Consider the following 13,924-nt stretch of genomic DNA (forward strand, 5'->3'; position numbering starts at 1 on the left):
ACGGCTGGAAAGACAAAGGTGGCAAGAGTGGTGCATTCATATTGGCTTCATTCTAACCTTTCTCTCGAGATGTGCCAGCCTTTGTATGTCAAATAAGCACGTGTCATTAAAATATTAACAACACAATAACTATTTAACACGTAGGCTTTCGCGACAAATGTGATCCATAAGATGGGTTTTTGGCTGTCGCCGGATAAGGCTGGTTATAATTTCCGGGGAAACGTCGGACTCAAATTGTACATGTTGTGGGTTTACTCTCCCAACACACCGGTGTGCTGAACTTGTAAGGAATTGGCATGTTCTGTTTACATGACAAGCCTACTTAGCTGTCAGGTGGTGGCGGGTTTAACGATATTGATATTTACACGATCGAACCCACAAAAAGCTCAATTATGGATAAATAAGAAGTATTTTTCTTCTTTGGTTCTTTCGGTAAAGTCACGTAGAATGAGAATAAAATAATAAATTGATAAAATAAAATAACACAATAAAATTCTCACGTTTCGGCCACAACACAAGCGGCCTTCATCAGGTGAAGGGACGAGACTGTCTGGAGGACAGCGCTGGAGCGCATTCTACGTGACTTTACCGAAAGAACCAAAGAAGATGAATCCTTGCAGTCACGAAAGCTTTAAATGAAAGTATTTTTCTCCACGTAAATATATTTCCTACACAACCCATTGGCCACATGGCTTTCTGGGAGAATATCATTTCAGCAGCCATTCATTCAAGACAAGCAAAACTCTGCAGCAGTTTCGACACGTAGCATCTCATCAGCAACGTTTGCTCGTCTTGAAACAATGCTGCGGACACTAGCACTCCCAGAAGGCAACGCAGCAGATTGGTTGTACGAGAAATAATTGTTATTTACGTGGATAGAGGGTTCTACGGAAGTAATGTCGGCTTTTTTTTACTTTAATGGGTGCTCACGAACACACTCTCAATAAAATCAGGCAGAACAATTTACGTGGATTAAAGTAACGTTTATTTATGAAGCGAGCACACACATTTATTGTGGGGACATGAGTTGTTTCTAGGTGGCAAGGTCCAAGTCAAATCAGTGTACAAATCAGCCATCCAGCTCGTCCCGACCAATCAAGCCGGCTTTGGTTGTTCACAGCAGCCAGCACCGACCAACTTGTCAGCTGGCCCAATAAATCCAGCCAGCACAACCACAACTTTGATCATATAAGCTTGAGCGCAATATCGGCTCTTGTAGCTGCTAGACCACACCAACCAATGGTGCCAACCAAGTCCGGATCACTTAATTGCAATCCCCATTCTAGCTAGTTGGCCCTAAACAACAAGCGAACAAAGCCACATCACAAGCCAGCTAGCGCTGCTCACCCAGTTCGGATCAGCCTCGAGCCCAGACAACGTTACGGGGCGATCCCTGACGACTATGGGCAGCCGTAGGGCCCTACAGAATAGAATGAATTAAAACTCTTGAGCGAGTTTTTGATTAACGTACTATTTAAATGACATCAGAATAACAGTGGAACCAACACAAATCATGTTTTCTTAACGAATATATCTTAAAACGTATCTACGTGTTAGGATTCTTAACCAACGCTCTACTTACTGTATTAAGGTACATGTGTATAATATTTATGCAACACTCCTTCCCTGGATTAATTAGCAAGACCACGTGCGCTTAATTCAAAAGAAAAACAACCCTAATTTCCTAAGTTGCCGACTGGCACAGAGAGCAGCCGTTTAGAATCCGAGCCCCCACGTCTCAACTACAGCGCCGGGCAATCTGTGGTGGCGGTGGGGGAAATGTGGTATCACGCGGCTCCCGAGCATCGGGTGATGAGGAACGCTCGCCACGATGAGACAAACACCCCCCTCCCTCCTGTGCATTTAACTACGCATATCGCTGAAGTGATTTAAACACCGAATCTTTCCCGCCGTCAGAACAACAGCGACGCGAAAGTCGCGTTTCGTAAATTCCAGTAAAACTCGCCACCAGGTTTGGCGATGAGCGAGTCCCAAAAAAGTGGCGACGTCAGCGATGGCCTAGATGGGTGTGGTGTGGTATTCATATTAGCTTGGGGAGCGGTAGTGTAGCGGTTAGCGCGCCGCGCTACGAAACCGGTGACCCGAGTTCGATTCCCGCTCACGGCCAACACCGGTGACGATTATCTGAACTGGTCTTGGGCCTCCCCTAGGTCGACTCAACCTCAAATGAGTACCTGGTGTGGCCTGTGTAAACATCACCACTCGGGAGACAAAGGCGGCCGGACGTGGTGTTGGCCAACCACCCCCTCATGTGCCGTGCTGGCCTTCATAGGTGTTCGCTAACAGCACGTACCCCAACAGTCTGTTCAGGCTATATGGGGGGGATCTTTGTCTTTTTATTCATATTAGCAGATTTATGCACTAATACTTGCGAGGGTAAAAGCAATTAGCTATTCCTGACAGACGAGATTTTGGTTATTCAATTGGACTGAAATATATCCGTTGCCCCGATACAGGCGACCAATTGCAAAGTGTCAGTTGCCCAAGCTGAGTTTGCTTACAAGCCGCTTTGACTCCAGAATTGCAGAACCGCCTACACACACACCTCCCGAGCACTAATAAAACACGCGCGCACACACACACACACGAGCCTTTTTTACTGAAAACACAAATAAAACACATTTTTCATATATATATCCATTCTCAAAACTACGTGTTAATAGTAAAAGCACAGCTTAAAACATCAAAATGTGTTATTCCTGTTAATAGTGTCCGCTGCGTTTTTGTATTCTAAATCGAATCGCGGACAGAACCCAGAGTGTGCCCGGAGTGTGCCCAACACGTCCCAGACTCTGCGCCCGCCACTGGCCGAGGCCAATGGGGGGGGGCGGGGGAGGATGCTTGAAGACGTTGAAACGTGGTGCTAAAGAAGCCGACGACTACGGGGGGGGGGGGGCGACGGAGCGGCTCAGCGTAGCGGCCAATCGCTTTTGGAGAGAGAGAGAGGACGATTACATCACGTGCCTAAAGAGCAACGACAACGCGCGCATGGACACCCCACCAAACGACTACCGATCGATAATGCAGAGAGTACAGTGTATCATCAAATGTAAGCTAGCAACTCAACACATGATGGACTAAGGAGATAGTTAAAAGAAAAAAATATATATATATAGAGATCAGCTGTCAGGAGAGGGGTAGAGGGGCAAGAAGACAAGAGGTGTGAACGGCCGGAAAATTAAAAGTGACAATCACGCAGGGATTATAGTGCAAAACAAATGGCTGCGTCGCTAAAAAGAGTTACATCGATTCTTACGGGACGGGAGAGTGGAGCAGAGTTGGAAAACAAACGCAAACACACGCGCAAGCACACACGCGCAAGCACGCATGCCAATACGTAGGCACGCAACACTGGAATCTAGGGGAGAGACAGCAGCGCCCCCGAGCGATGCAGCAAAAACTTCTCGCGCTGCCCTCTGCCCCGCACAACGCTCGCGCACACAGCGCGGACCACGGGGGGGCGTTTGGAGACAATGGTTCGATTGCGCAAAGTGTCGCCATCAGAAGGCAAAGTGTCTCAGTTCCAGAACAAATTCAAGGGGAGAGGTCGTAACCCGGCGGACAGGGTCGACTCAGCCCTATTAGCACTACGGGGGGGTAGGGAGTGGTCGATAAAATTAGTACCGCCTTAGTCGGATGGTTCTTTTGAGACGGGGCCCCACCAGAACGTGTAATTTTCCACAGCAAGCGGAGTTGAACGTGACGCGGGGAACAAAATTCGTTAAGCGAATAAAAAAAAATAAACACAACTGGGATAAAAATGGTGATGAAAGTTCAATTAAAGAGGTGATAAAAATGTAATTACGAATTAAAATATGTTCATATATATAAAAAGGCCTTACATTTGCTGAATGTAGACTCACACGTGACCACAGTCATAAGCTTTGCGATCTAAACTGCTCGGTGCGGATATGTATGTTGTTGAACTTCTCTCGCACTGTGCGTAGCCAACCGTGCTAATTGGAGGTGCGGCAATACAAATATTTTTACGTAAAAACCTGTAATTTAGCTCGACACACCACTGACAATGTGCAAAGAAAAAAAGGCGCGGAGGACGGAAAACATGCCTCTTGAGTTTCTCTCGTCAGCTCGGGAGCGCTGCCAAAGCCCCGTGGGATCGCAAAGGGAGCAGAGAATCTACGTGCGTGCGTGTGCAAGCGTACATGTGAGTGAGCACGCCGGCACGTGCCGCGGCCACCCGACATGGCGCGGCGCAACGTGGCGCTCAGTCCTGCTCGCAGATCACCGTCTCCACCACCATGGTGCTGGCAAAGTGGCGGATCTTGTGGCAGTTCTCCAGCGATCTCTTCTCCATCGCCACTACCATGCCGACACGAGGGGACACACACACGCACGTGCACGGGGGAAGCCAAGGGGGGCGGGGGTCAGGGATGAGAGGTCAGATTTTATGGGGGTTGGCATTAAGGGGTCGCGAGCTCATGAGACAATAAACTTCCTTTGCAAATTGTGCGTTCAAGTGCCATTTACGATTCATTTGGAGAAGACAAAATATTATTCCTTTCCATGCCTCCCTGGTGTCACCGTGCCTGCCTGGTGTCACCGTGCCTGCCTGGTGTCACCGTGCCTGCCTGGTGTCACCGTGCCTGCCTTGTGTCACCGTGCCTGCCTGGTGTCACCGTGCCTGCCTGGTGTCACCGTGCCTGCCTTGTGTCACCGTGCCTGCCTGGTGTCACCGTGCCTGCCTGGTGTCACCGTGCCTGCCTGGTGTCACCGTGCCTGCCTGGTGTCACCGTGCCTCGCTGGTGTCCCCCCGTGCCTCCCCGCACATCCCCACATGCGTGTCCCCATACGTACATGGCTGTGGGCGGCGCTGCAGGCGGAAGGTAGGCTTGCCATTGCACATGCGGAAGATGAAGAAGCCCAGCTCGTCCACGTCGTCAATCCGCTCCGTCACCACCAGCTGCTCATGGATCAAGTACGTCTGAGGCAGGTAGGTCCCACGCTGTAAGGACAAAATGCATAGGGGCACGTGCCGTAAGCGAGCACCGATGAATCTTCTTCATTCGTACGGCTGATGTAGATGCAGAGCAAAAACTACAATTTCACATTCAGGTAGCCAAGCCAGATAACCACTTTAGGAGCCAGCAGAGTGCATTGCTGTGATGATGTCTCCTTCATATTTGTGGTTCGGTGCATTGCGTCTTTATGCATTTGTACGGTCTGTTCTGGATGACCACAGTCGCACACTACTGGAGAGTTTTTCATTTTCCATTTGTGCATCAGATGTCCGCATCTGCCATGGTGTGTGCGGATGTGATTTAGGGTGGACCATGAGCTTCGTGGAAGTTCAAACCCAGGGATCTTCTGCGTTGGATCTTTCGCAGAGGTGTTTTTTGCGAGTTCTCTTTAACTCCATTCAGCACCGACGAATGACGATGCGCAACACGAGAGGGTGGTGCAGCTACCACCATGCCCGGCCGCCTTTGTCTTCCCAGTAGAGATGTTTCCACAGCCCACTGGGTATTGGCTCATTTGAGGCCTAGTCAACCAAGGGGGAGGGAGGGCCCAGAATTTGTACAGACACTCGCCATTGATGTCAGCCACGCACTGGAATCGAACCCAGGTGGCCAGTCCTTACTTGCACTGCGCCACCACTGCGCATACATCCACGTACAACAACAACCACCGACATTCACCACTAAGTGGCGGTGACGTCACCACGGCGCTTGTGCAAGCTATGTGCACTTTAAGGCTACGTGAAGTGTCAAACGCCCGCAGGAAGGTCACGGGACAGACCCAAGTGCCATGGGTTGGCTGACTGAGATCACTGGTAGATGCACCAGCTGTAGCCACAGCAGCAGCAACATCGCCCCCTACTGCGCAAAACTTGGTAGGATCCTTCTGTTTAAAAAAATATATTGAGATGCAGCGAGGACTTTCCAGGGGTTAACATAAATAATAATCTTTCCGGCGTCTTCTCGTTTGTTAGTCGAATCTAACGCTTTGGAGTCGCATATCTATCAACACCTTATCAGTGCCTACCTTATTACAGACCACTTCAGACCTCATTGGTCACCCCGTGCCCTTATAAATCTCAACGTACACCCTACAAAGTCTTGACATGACTGGCCGATAAACCACCTGTGCCCCCTACTGTGCAAACTTGAGTTTTAGCCGCCCGGCACTCCGCTCGTTATTGTGAGCGTCACTCCTCTGCCCTCAGTTGTTGCTGGAGGGCGTCTGCCTCCAACTGCCCAGGAGCAGCGTCATTCACGAGCCTCCTCCACAGGAAACGCACTCACAAACACACACACAAACTGCGTGGGGTGCTTACCCGGATGTTAATCATGAGTTCAAAGAGGTTGCGAGGAGGCATCACGATGGACGTGTTGAGGGCGATGACGTAGCACTTTCCCAGGTTCACGTCGTAGTAAGCTGTCAGCAGCTACAGACACGCACACACACACGCACACGTGTGAGCAAGACAACACACAACATACCCACACAAAGACAAAGATCCCCCGTTAGCCTCCACAGCCTGTTGCGGCAAGTGCCATTAGAGAGCGTTTATGGAGGTCAACACGGCACACTAGGGGGTGAGCGATTAGCACTACACCTGGGAGACTTGGTCTCCCCAGTGGTGATGTTGAAACACCGCACTAGACACCTATTTGAGGCTGAGTCGACCTAGGTGAGGACCCGTTTGAATATTCGTCAATGGTGTTAGTCAAGAGCTGGATGGATTCGTAGTGCAGTGCGATAACCACTATGCAATCACTCCCTACATTACACAAACACACCGCAGGACGCGTGCGCACAAACAATGGGATGTACAAACAGACACACGGGGGGGGGGGGGGGGGGGGGTGGAAGCACGCACAAGGGCACGAGCGAGAAACAACACAGAACACACACGCGGGCACTGCAGAGCACACTTTAACTTTTAAACGAAACTTTTATTTTTATTTTACCAGGCAAGGCCCACTGAGCTATGTAGCTTCAGAAGTGGACCTGGCCACATGATAGCTCAACGAAGCGGCCTCTCACGCGGAAATTTCGAGCAGCTAAATACTCTAAATGCACAATGATTATGAATGTGGACGGGAAAAAAACGGACGACCTGGAGAAAAATCCACACGACCACGGGGAGAGAGACATGCAAACTCCAAATATACAGGCATCAGGGTCGGGATCGAACCCACGACCGCCTGTATACCAGGAGTTAGGCAACATCTGGCCACAGCGGCGCCCACACACAATGAGATGCGTGCACAGAACCCACAACAGGAAGCAGGACCGCGCACACAATAAGACTCACACCAGTGTTATCATCACTTACGGGAACTAAAAGTGAAAGCTGAGTTTTGTTAATGGGAACTGAAATGAGAACCAAGTGATCTCAGCAAAACTATAATAAACTAACCACAGGGAGCTGGGAGCATAGTGGCGGGAAAACGAGTGCAGTACAGCAGTGTAACTTGCTGCCGCAGTTTATAACAATCTGTTGTGGATCGCGGCCACCCATCCAAGCCCTATCCAGGCTCAACTCTGATAAGCTTCTGAGATTTGACATGGTCGTGTGCATTGGTGGGTGATCCGGGCACAGGGCTACCAGCTTCATTATTATATTAATATCCAGAGGTGCATACATTAAGACAAAATTGTATTTAGACAACAGATTGAACTGCAAGGTTGAAAAAAAACGGAGGACCCCGGAGGAAAATCGACACGATCACAGGGAGAACATGCAAACTTAAAATGTATAGGCGTCAGGTTTGGGATTGAATCCACAACCTCCTGTATACTAGGCGAGGAAGTTAACACCTCGCCACCGTGGCACCCCATGAACAAGGCTGACCGCCCCATGAGTGAGTGACCGGACTGAACCAGTGCGTGCTCGATAATCAACGAACCCCGGTTGCTTTACGTTGTATTCCATCAGGGGCAGTGTGCGCTCGAGAAACTGGGTGCACCACCCCAGATATGGCGACAGTACCCCAGCTTCGGCCGAATTTGTGCTTCGTATCAGTGATTATATAGATTGCCTTTGAAATGTCCCTAGAGCAAGCATTGGTATAGGTGACAAAGTCTTTGCTTTTGTAGCACGTAAAAAAATATCCTGAAGTAGAAGATTAGTGCTGGATAGTCACATTTGTACTGTCTGTTGTTGTAACTTGCTGACCCGCCCATATTGGGCATCTGTGAAAAAGAGATTCACAGCTCATCGGATTCCTCCTTCCGTCTAAATAAATATTCTGATAAATCTCTACATTAGCTAAAGCCTCCCGCAAACCACGTGACTTATGTGTGGCCATCCCCACATCGAATCCCTCCCCTCTAACCGCCGTAGCCCCCTGTGAAAAAAGATGCCGCTGCTTCTCCTCCTCCATGCATCTCACTTCTGCTCGCTCCTTATATATTCTCTCTCTCTCTTCCCACCCCTCCACCTCTCATCATTATCATCACCGCCCTCTCATCCCCAACATCTGGGCCCAGCCATTCCTTCTGCCCCTCCTCCTCCCCCTCCTCTTCACCACTGCTTCTCTCCTCCTGCTGCTCATCTTTGAACCGTGTGCCCTCCTCTCTGTCCGTCTTGAGGACGTCCCTCCCAGCATCCCCTTCCCTCTTCCGTTCCTTTCTCCGTTCCCACGCATTACATCCGTGACCCTACTCCACTTCCCCTGCTGTGCCATGGATAAAAAGAGGTTGCACAAGCAGTAATAATTAATTGCTCGATGTTCATGAGGCTTTTGCACGCAAAAAAACCATGCTTAATTCGATACCTTCCAAAGTCAGATTCCATGACAAGCAGGACACATATGCTTATTGTACCAAGCAGAGTGATGGCCAGGTGACACCTGGGATTCTCTCGAACCTGTGTCGCCAACACAACGGCGAACATGTGGAGGATTAAGGGGGGGATGAGATTCGTATGACAACATCTTCACATTGTCAAGTCCGTGGGTGTAGTATCGCTGCGTTACCCCAGTAAAAAGCGCCGTAGAATTGAAGCTCCGTCATAATGGATAATAATTTCAACTTGTGATGCGTGCACAGCACTCGCTGGCTCTCGTAGAGGAATACTCGGGAGGCGTGAGGTGGAACAACAGACAAGCAGGAAGGCAGCCATGCGATGAGCTGGTGTCAACAATTTCCCAAGCTCTGCAGTCCTCTATATATGAAGATGTCATCGGCCAATTAATTCGTGTTTGCACATGGCAGGAAACCAGAGCACCCGGAGAAACCCCACGCTTACCAGTGGGAAACACTCTATGACTCTATCCCAAACACACAGAACACAGGTGGGGGGAGTCCACGTGATGACACCTTTCTGGGCACCATTCGGTTGACCCAGCGTCTTGCGGTGCGCCCACCTTTATACAATGCATGAGTCGCTGTGAGGAACCTCCGGGCAATGATGAATGTTAATCAGAGATTACACATTTGAGCCGTGAGAGATTATTCCCCGCTTTCTGCTTTGTACACAAATCATAATGCATGAAACCCCTGATATGTAATCCAATGTCCGGCAGTGAGGCCATGACTCAATTAAGAATCAACTCTCGTCTGATTTGCACCGCTCTCGTGCGCTCCGCCCGTCCGGCACGCCTTATCGGTCTCCCTGCTTTGTTCCCATCTCATCCATTCTGATCTGTAACCCAAGGGGAGACATTCACGTTAAATACGCATAAACGTGGAAGCGTAAAACATGCGCATCTCGACTGCAGCAGCTGCGGGGTAGCGCGGAGGGTGGAAAGCGTAGGCAGCAAGGTGGTGGTGTTATCATCATCTTGACTCCATGATATCCCCCACTGCATTGCCCGTAAGACCCTGCAAAGACTGTTCATCGTACGACACAGCGACAATGTTTCCTTCGCAGAGCTTGAACCTGTGAAGTTGACCGACAACGCAATGGAAGCGTTTTGAAAAGCACAAGCGCAATCAATTGTGAACAGTTTTAGACCATAAAGTCGCTACTCGGGGACGCACTTTGTTCGCACCTGGCTGGAGCCCAGATTTGAAGACTATAAACTGAACTGTAAACATTTTTTTCATTTTACCAGATAAGGCCCACTGAGCTGTGTAGCTCTTTTTCAGAAGCTACATGGCCACAAATGATAGCTCACGTGGATATTTACAGCAGCCAAATACTCTACACGCACGTTTTTACATGTGTGGAAAAAAATCCACTCGACCACGGGGAGAGAGAAACGCAAACTCCAAATATACAGCAGGCGTCAGGGTCGGGATCGAACCTACAACCTGCTGCATACCAGCCAATGTAGTTAACATCTCGCCACCACAGTAAGTTCTCAGTGGCACCTGACTCCGTGTCTCTGCTGAGCCCCCTTGAGTCAGCGGGCCAACTCACTAGCCACCGTCACTTGGTTTTGCCCATGTGGTCCACATGCGTAATCCAGTGGTATTATGGATCAATGAGACAGAGGGGTTTAAACACATACGAATAGATTATAAATACATTACTCAGTGCATGTAATGTGAGGAATTAATGTCTCGAGGGAATCGATACTGCCTTTAGAAAGTAACCAACACAGTGCCTAATTGTTAATCTGGCTGTGTGGCAACAGTGGATAAGAGTACGTGACTCACAACTAGTGGCCCACGAGTTCAGAACCTGATCAGGAATCAATTCGGTCACGATCCTATAACTGCCATAACTCAGGACCATAATTCGATTAAGAGAATATTTTCTCATTCGTCCTTGTACCACCCATCGGAACTTTCTTGTTTGCACAATGTGCGTATCCTGTCTCCGAAGAAGTGGGACCAACCCACCACTATACCCCCAACCACACACAACCTGCTTATCAACGAACCACGATGAACCTATTTATATCTCTGGGTGCACAGAGTGGGGGCCGGAATGGAGGGGGGGGGATTTAAAACACCCCAATCGACTGCCACCTCAATTTTTTCTGGGAATTGAAACAATAGGGCAAGTTCCCCGACTCCTTGCCCGCCCCACCCCCAGACCCCTACCCCCGGACCACAGAGCCTTTGCTGGTATATGTTTTAAACAGTGGTCGGCGGATGGCTGCAGCCTCAGAACGTGGCCAGCTAACACCGGAACGTGCGAGCCCGGAAGTTGACAGTCGACTCTCTACAGCCGGCGAACTCCGGCACCGCCGTCACACCACAATCGCGGTGACACCTCCGTCGCCGCGACGTCCCGAGCAAACCCACCCGCTGGAAGTCGTGCACGATCTCGGCGGGGTCGCTCTCCTCGAAGCCGGGCACGGGCACGTTGATGAGGGACACCGAGTAGTCCAAGTCGAACTCCACGTCCTCCTCCAGGCGCAGCAGGGGCGCGCTGGCGCCACTCAGCATCAGCTCGTCTCCGTCATCGTCGATGTCATCGCTGTAGTGACGCGGACCAAAGCCCACGGCCGCCGGGGACATGGCGCGCGGCGGCGGCTGGTCCATGTAGCTCACGCCACAGTGAAACATGCGAGAGTTCTGCGGGGGGGACGGCGGAGCCAGGGCAGGCGTCGGCGGTCGTTAATAATAGCGGCGACGATGAGACGTTATTCGTGCACCGCTTCGTTCGGTGTCACAAAAAAACAATGGCACAAAACAACGGCCACCGCCATTGCGGTGGAATTTGTAACGGGGTGCGCCGCTGGGGGTGAAATCAGACGAGCGGCTTGGGGGAAAGGCGGCGAGAAGTGGCGCTAGCGACAACTGCCCCGAGATCTGTGGTCCTCTATTGGGATATTTTTTTTTTATCCCCATTTGAGAGTGTTCACGCACGTGGGAGGGAAATCCGAGAGCCCGGAAATAACCCACGCATGCACGGGGGGAGGGGTGGGGGGTGGGGTAACACTCGATATCCTCGTACAGATGGAGATTAACCCACTTGCTGTACTGCCATCATACGCTGGCCAATGTCAGGAGATGGCGATCTGGATGCTTGCAGGGGGTGGGGGGAGGGTTGTTGGGGATGGGTTGCCTATTGGTCATAAGCAGCGTAGCCGCTAGCACCCAGTACCGGCGATGAGCCGAGGTGAGAGATGAGAAAAAGGTGAAATGAGGCTTGGAGGGGGTCAAGATGGGAATAGACGTGAGACGTCGTGAGACGTCGTGAGATGTCGTGAGATGTCGTGAGATGTCGTGAGACGTCGTGAGATGTCGTGAGATGTCGTAAGATGAGGCGCACAAAGGCAGAGTGATGAGAGAGGAGTGACGAGAGAGGAGTGATGAGGCACGGTGTGATGATAAGAGGCTTGAACGATGACGAGAGACAAAAGTCCAACGGAGGTGAGACGGTGAGCCGTGGACAAGACACAACGGGACACACGAGAGGACGAGACACAAACGGCAGGGGGGGTTGGAGGGACACGAGGAGAAGAGAGGAAACGCAACAAGACGAGGAGTAGTTGTGGGATGAAGAGACGAGGAGTAGTGGTGGGATGACGAGACAAGGAGCAGTGGTGAAGAGACAAGTAGTAGTGGTGGGATGACAAGACAAGGAGTAGTGGTGACGAGACAAGGAGTAGTTGTGGGATGTCAATAAGAGGAGTAGTGGTGGGATGTCAATAAGAGGAGTAGTGGTGGGATGTCAATAAGAGGAGTAGTTGTGGGATGTCAATAAGAGTAGTGGTGGGATGACAGGAAGAGCAGTAGCGGCCGGATAACGAGATGAGGGTGGAGGTGCCACTCCCGCTGCACGCTCCGCACCGGGATGAAGTGGCGGTAGAGGTAGAAGCCGACCACCACCAGGCCAGCCAGCATGAGCCCCAACCCCAGCACCAGGCACCAGCCCCAGGTGCGGCCTCCGGCACGGCGCGGGTTCACGGCCACTGCTTCCACATCCTTGCACGCGCGGAGACACGCAACAAAACAATCGCGCGTCGATCAATTAGCCAGTCCGTCGGTTAAGCAGGCAGTCCGATTACACGGCCAGCTTAACAAGTCAGCCATTTATTGAAAGTTTGGAAAATTACACAATACACGAATTCACTGGCTAGAATAGCAACCACCCAGCCAAATAAGCAATGAGCGCATCAGTGAGGCAAATAACCAGTCAGCCAGATAAGAAAATCAATAATGCACTTTCGCCACCCCCTCCTGGATGTCGTATGTGCGGTGCACCGGGTGTCACTCTCCCACCTGCATGGCCAATCATCCACTCAGCAATTCCATCCTTTCAGCATCAGCCAATCAGACAGCAAGGTGTGGGCCATCCTCAACACAATGTGAGTGCACAAAGACAAACATTCTAATATAAGTTGTAACAGACTGTTGAGGCAAGTGCTGTTAGCGATCACCTATAAAGGACGGCAAAAGAGGTGGTGGGTGGCCAGCACTACGCCCAGCCGCCTATTTCTCCCGACTGGCGATGTTTACACACCGCACAAAGTACTCATTTGAGTCGTCCTGAAAAATGACACACTTGGTTCCCCCGGATTGACTGTCCCCCCCCCTCCATCAATCAGGACGCGTGGGATACATAAACAACGACATGCGGTTGTTTGTCACCCAACGTTCTGCTGCAGGCCTTTGTGTACAGAAACAATCTAGTAAAAATAGTATTATTATTTAAATGACATGCTTAGCTGAACGAATGGCTAACTCCTTGCTAGGAAGAGAAGTATGCCTTACCAATCAGTCGATCCCTAACCCTACTCCTTACCAGACAAACAATTAAGACCATAACCATAACACCAACCCGCCATCAACGGGCACCAACTTACCACCAAGCTTCTTTTTCACCTTTTGTTCCTTCCCATTCCTGGTATCAGAGTCAGTACAGCAGGCAGGTCTCGAACAGGTTGTATGTGTACCACAGCGTGGGTGTTCCCATGGCTGCATGCATCGGTGGATTTCCTCCCACACAGAACGTCCCAGGTTGGGCAAGAGAGCAACTCCACCCTTGCCGGCTGCTAGCGGGTGTCTACGCTGCACGTGGCCTGTAATGGCG

General features: G+C 50.6%; 1 protein-coding gene across 1 annotated transcript in view; it reads right to left on the bottom strand.

The window, feature by feature from the left end:
• Positions 1 to 968: 968 nt before the first annotated feature.
• LOC116952589 (integral membrane protein 2B-like) overlaps positions 969 to 13,924 on the bottom strand; it is a 36,843-nt gene continuing 23,887 nt past the window's right edge. Inside the window, exons 2-6 of the mRNA XM_032972075.2 lie at positions 12,682 to 12,816; positions 11,188 to 11,460; positions 6,317 to 6,427; positions 4,837 to 4,984; positions 969 to 4,341 (exon numbers count right to left, since the gene is read on the bottom strand). Coding sequence (XP_032827966.1) covers positions 4,247 to 4,341; positions 4,837 to 4,984; positions 6,317 to 6,427; positions 11,188 to 11,460; positions 12,682 to 12,816 — 762 coding nt within the window. The 3' untranslated portion in view covers positions 969 to 4,246. The remainder of the gene's footprint in view (positions 4,342 to 4,836; positions 4,985 to 6,316; positions 6,428 to 11,187; positions 11,461 to 12,681; positions 12,817 to 13,924) is intronic.

This window comes from Petromyzon marinus, chromosome 47, assembly GCF_048934315.1.
Source record: "Petromyzon marinus isolate PM22_M1 ecotype Great Lakes invasive population chromosome 47, UKy_Petmar_22M1.pri1.0, whole genome shotgun sequence".
Lineage (NCBI taxonomy): Eukaryota > Metazoa > Chordata > Hyperoartia > Petromyzontiformes > Petromyzontidae > Petromyzon > Petromyzon marinus.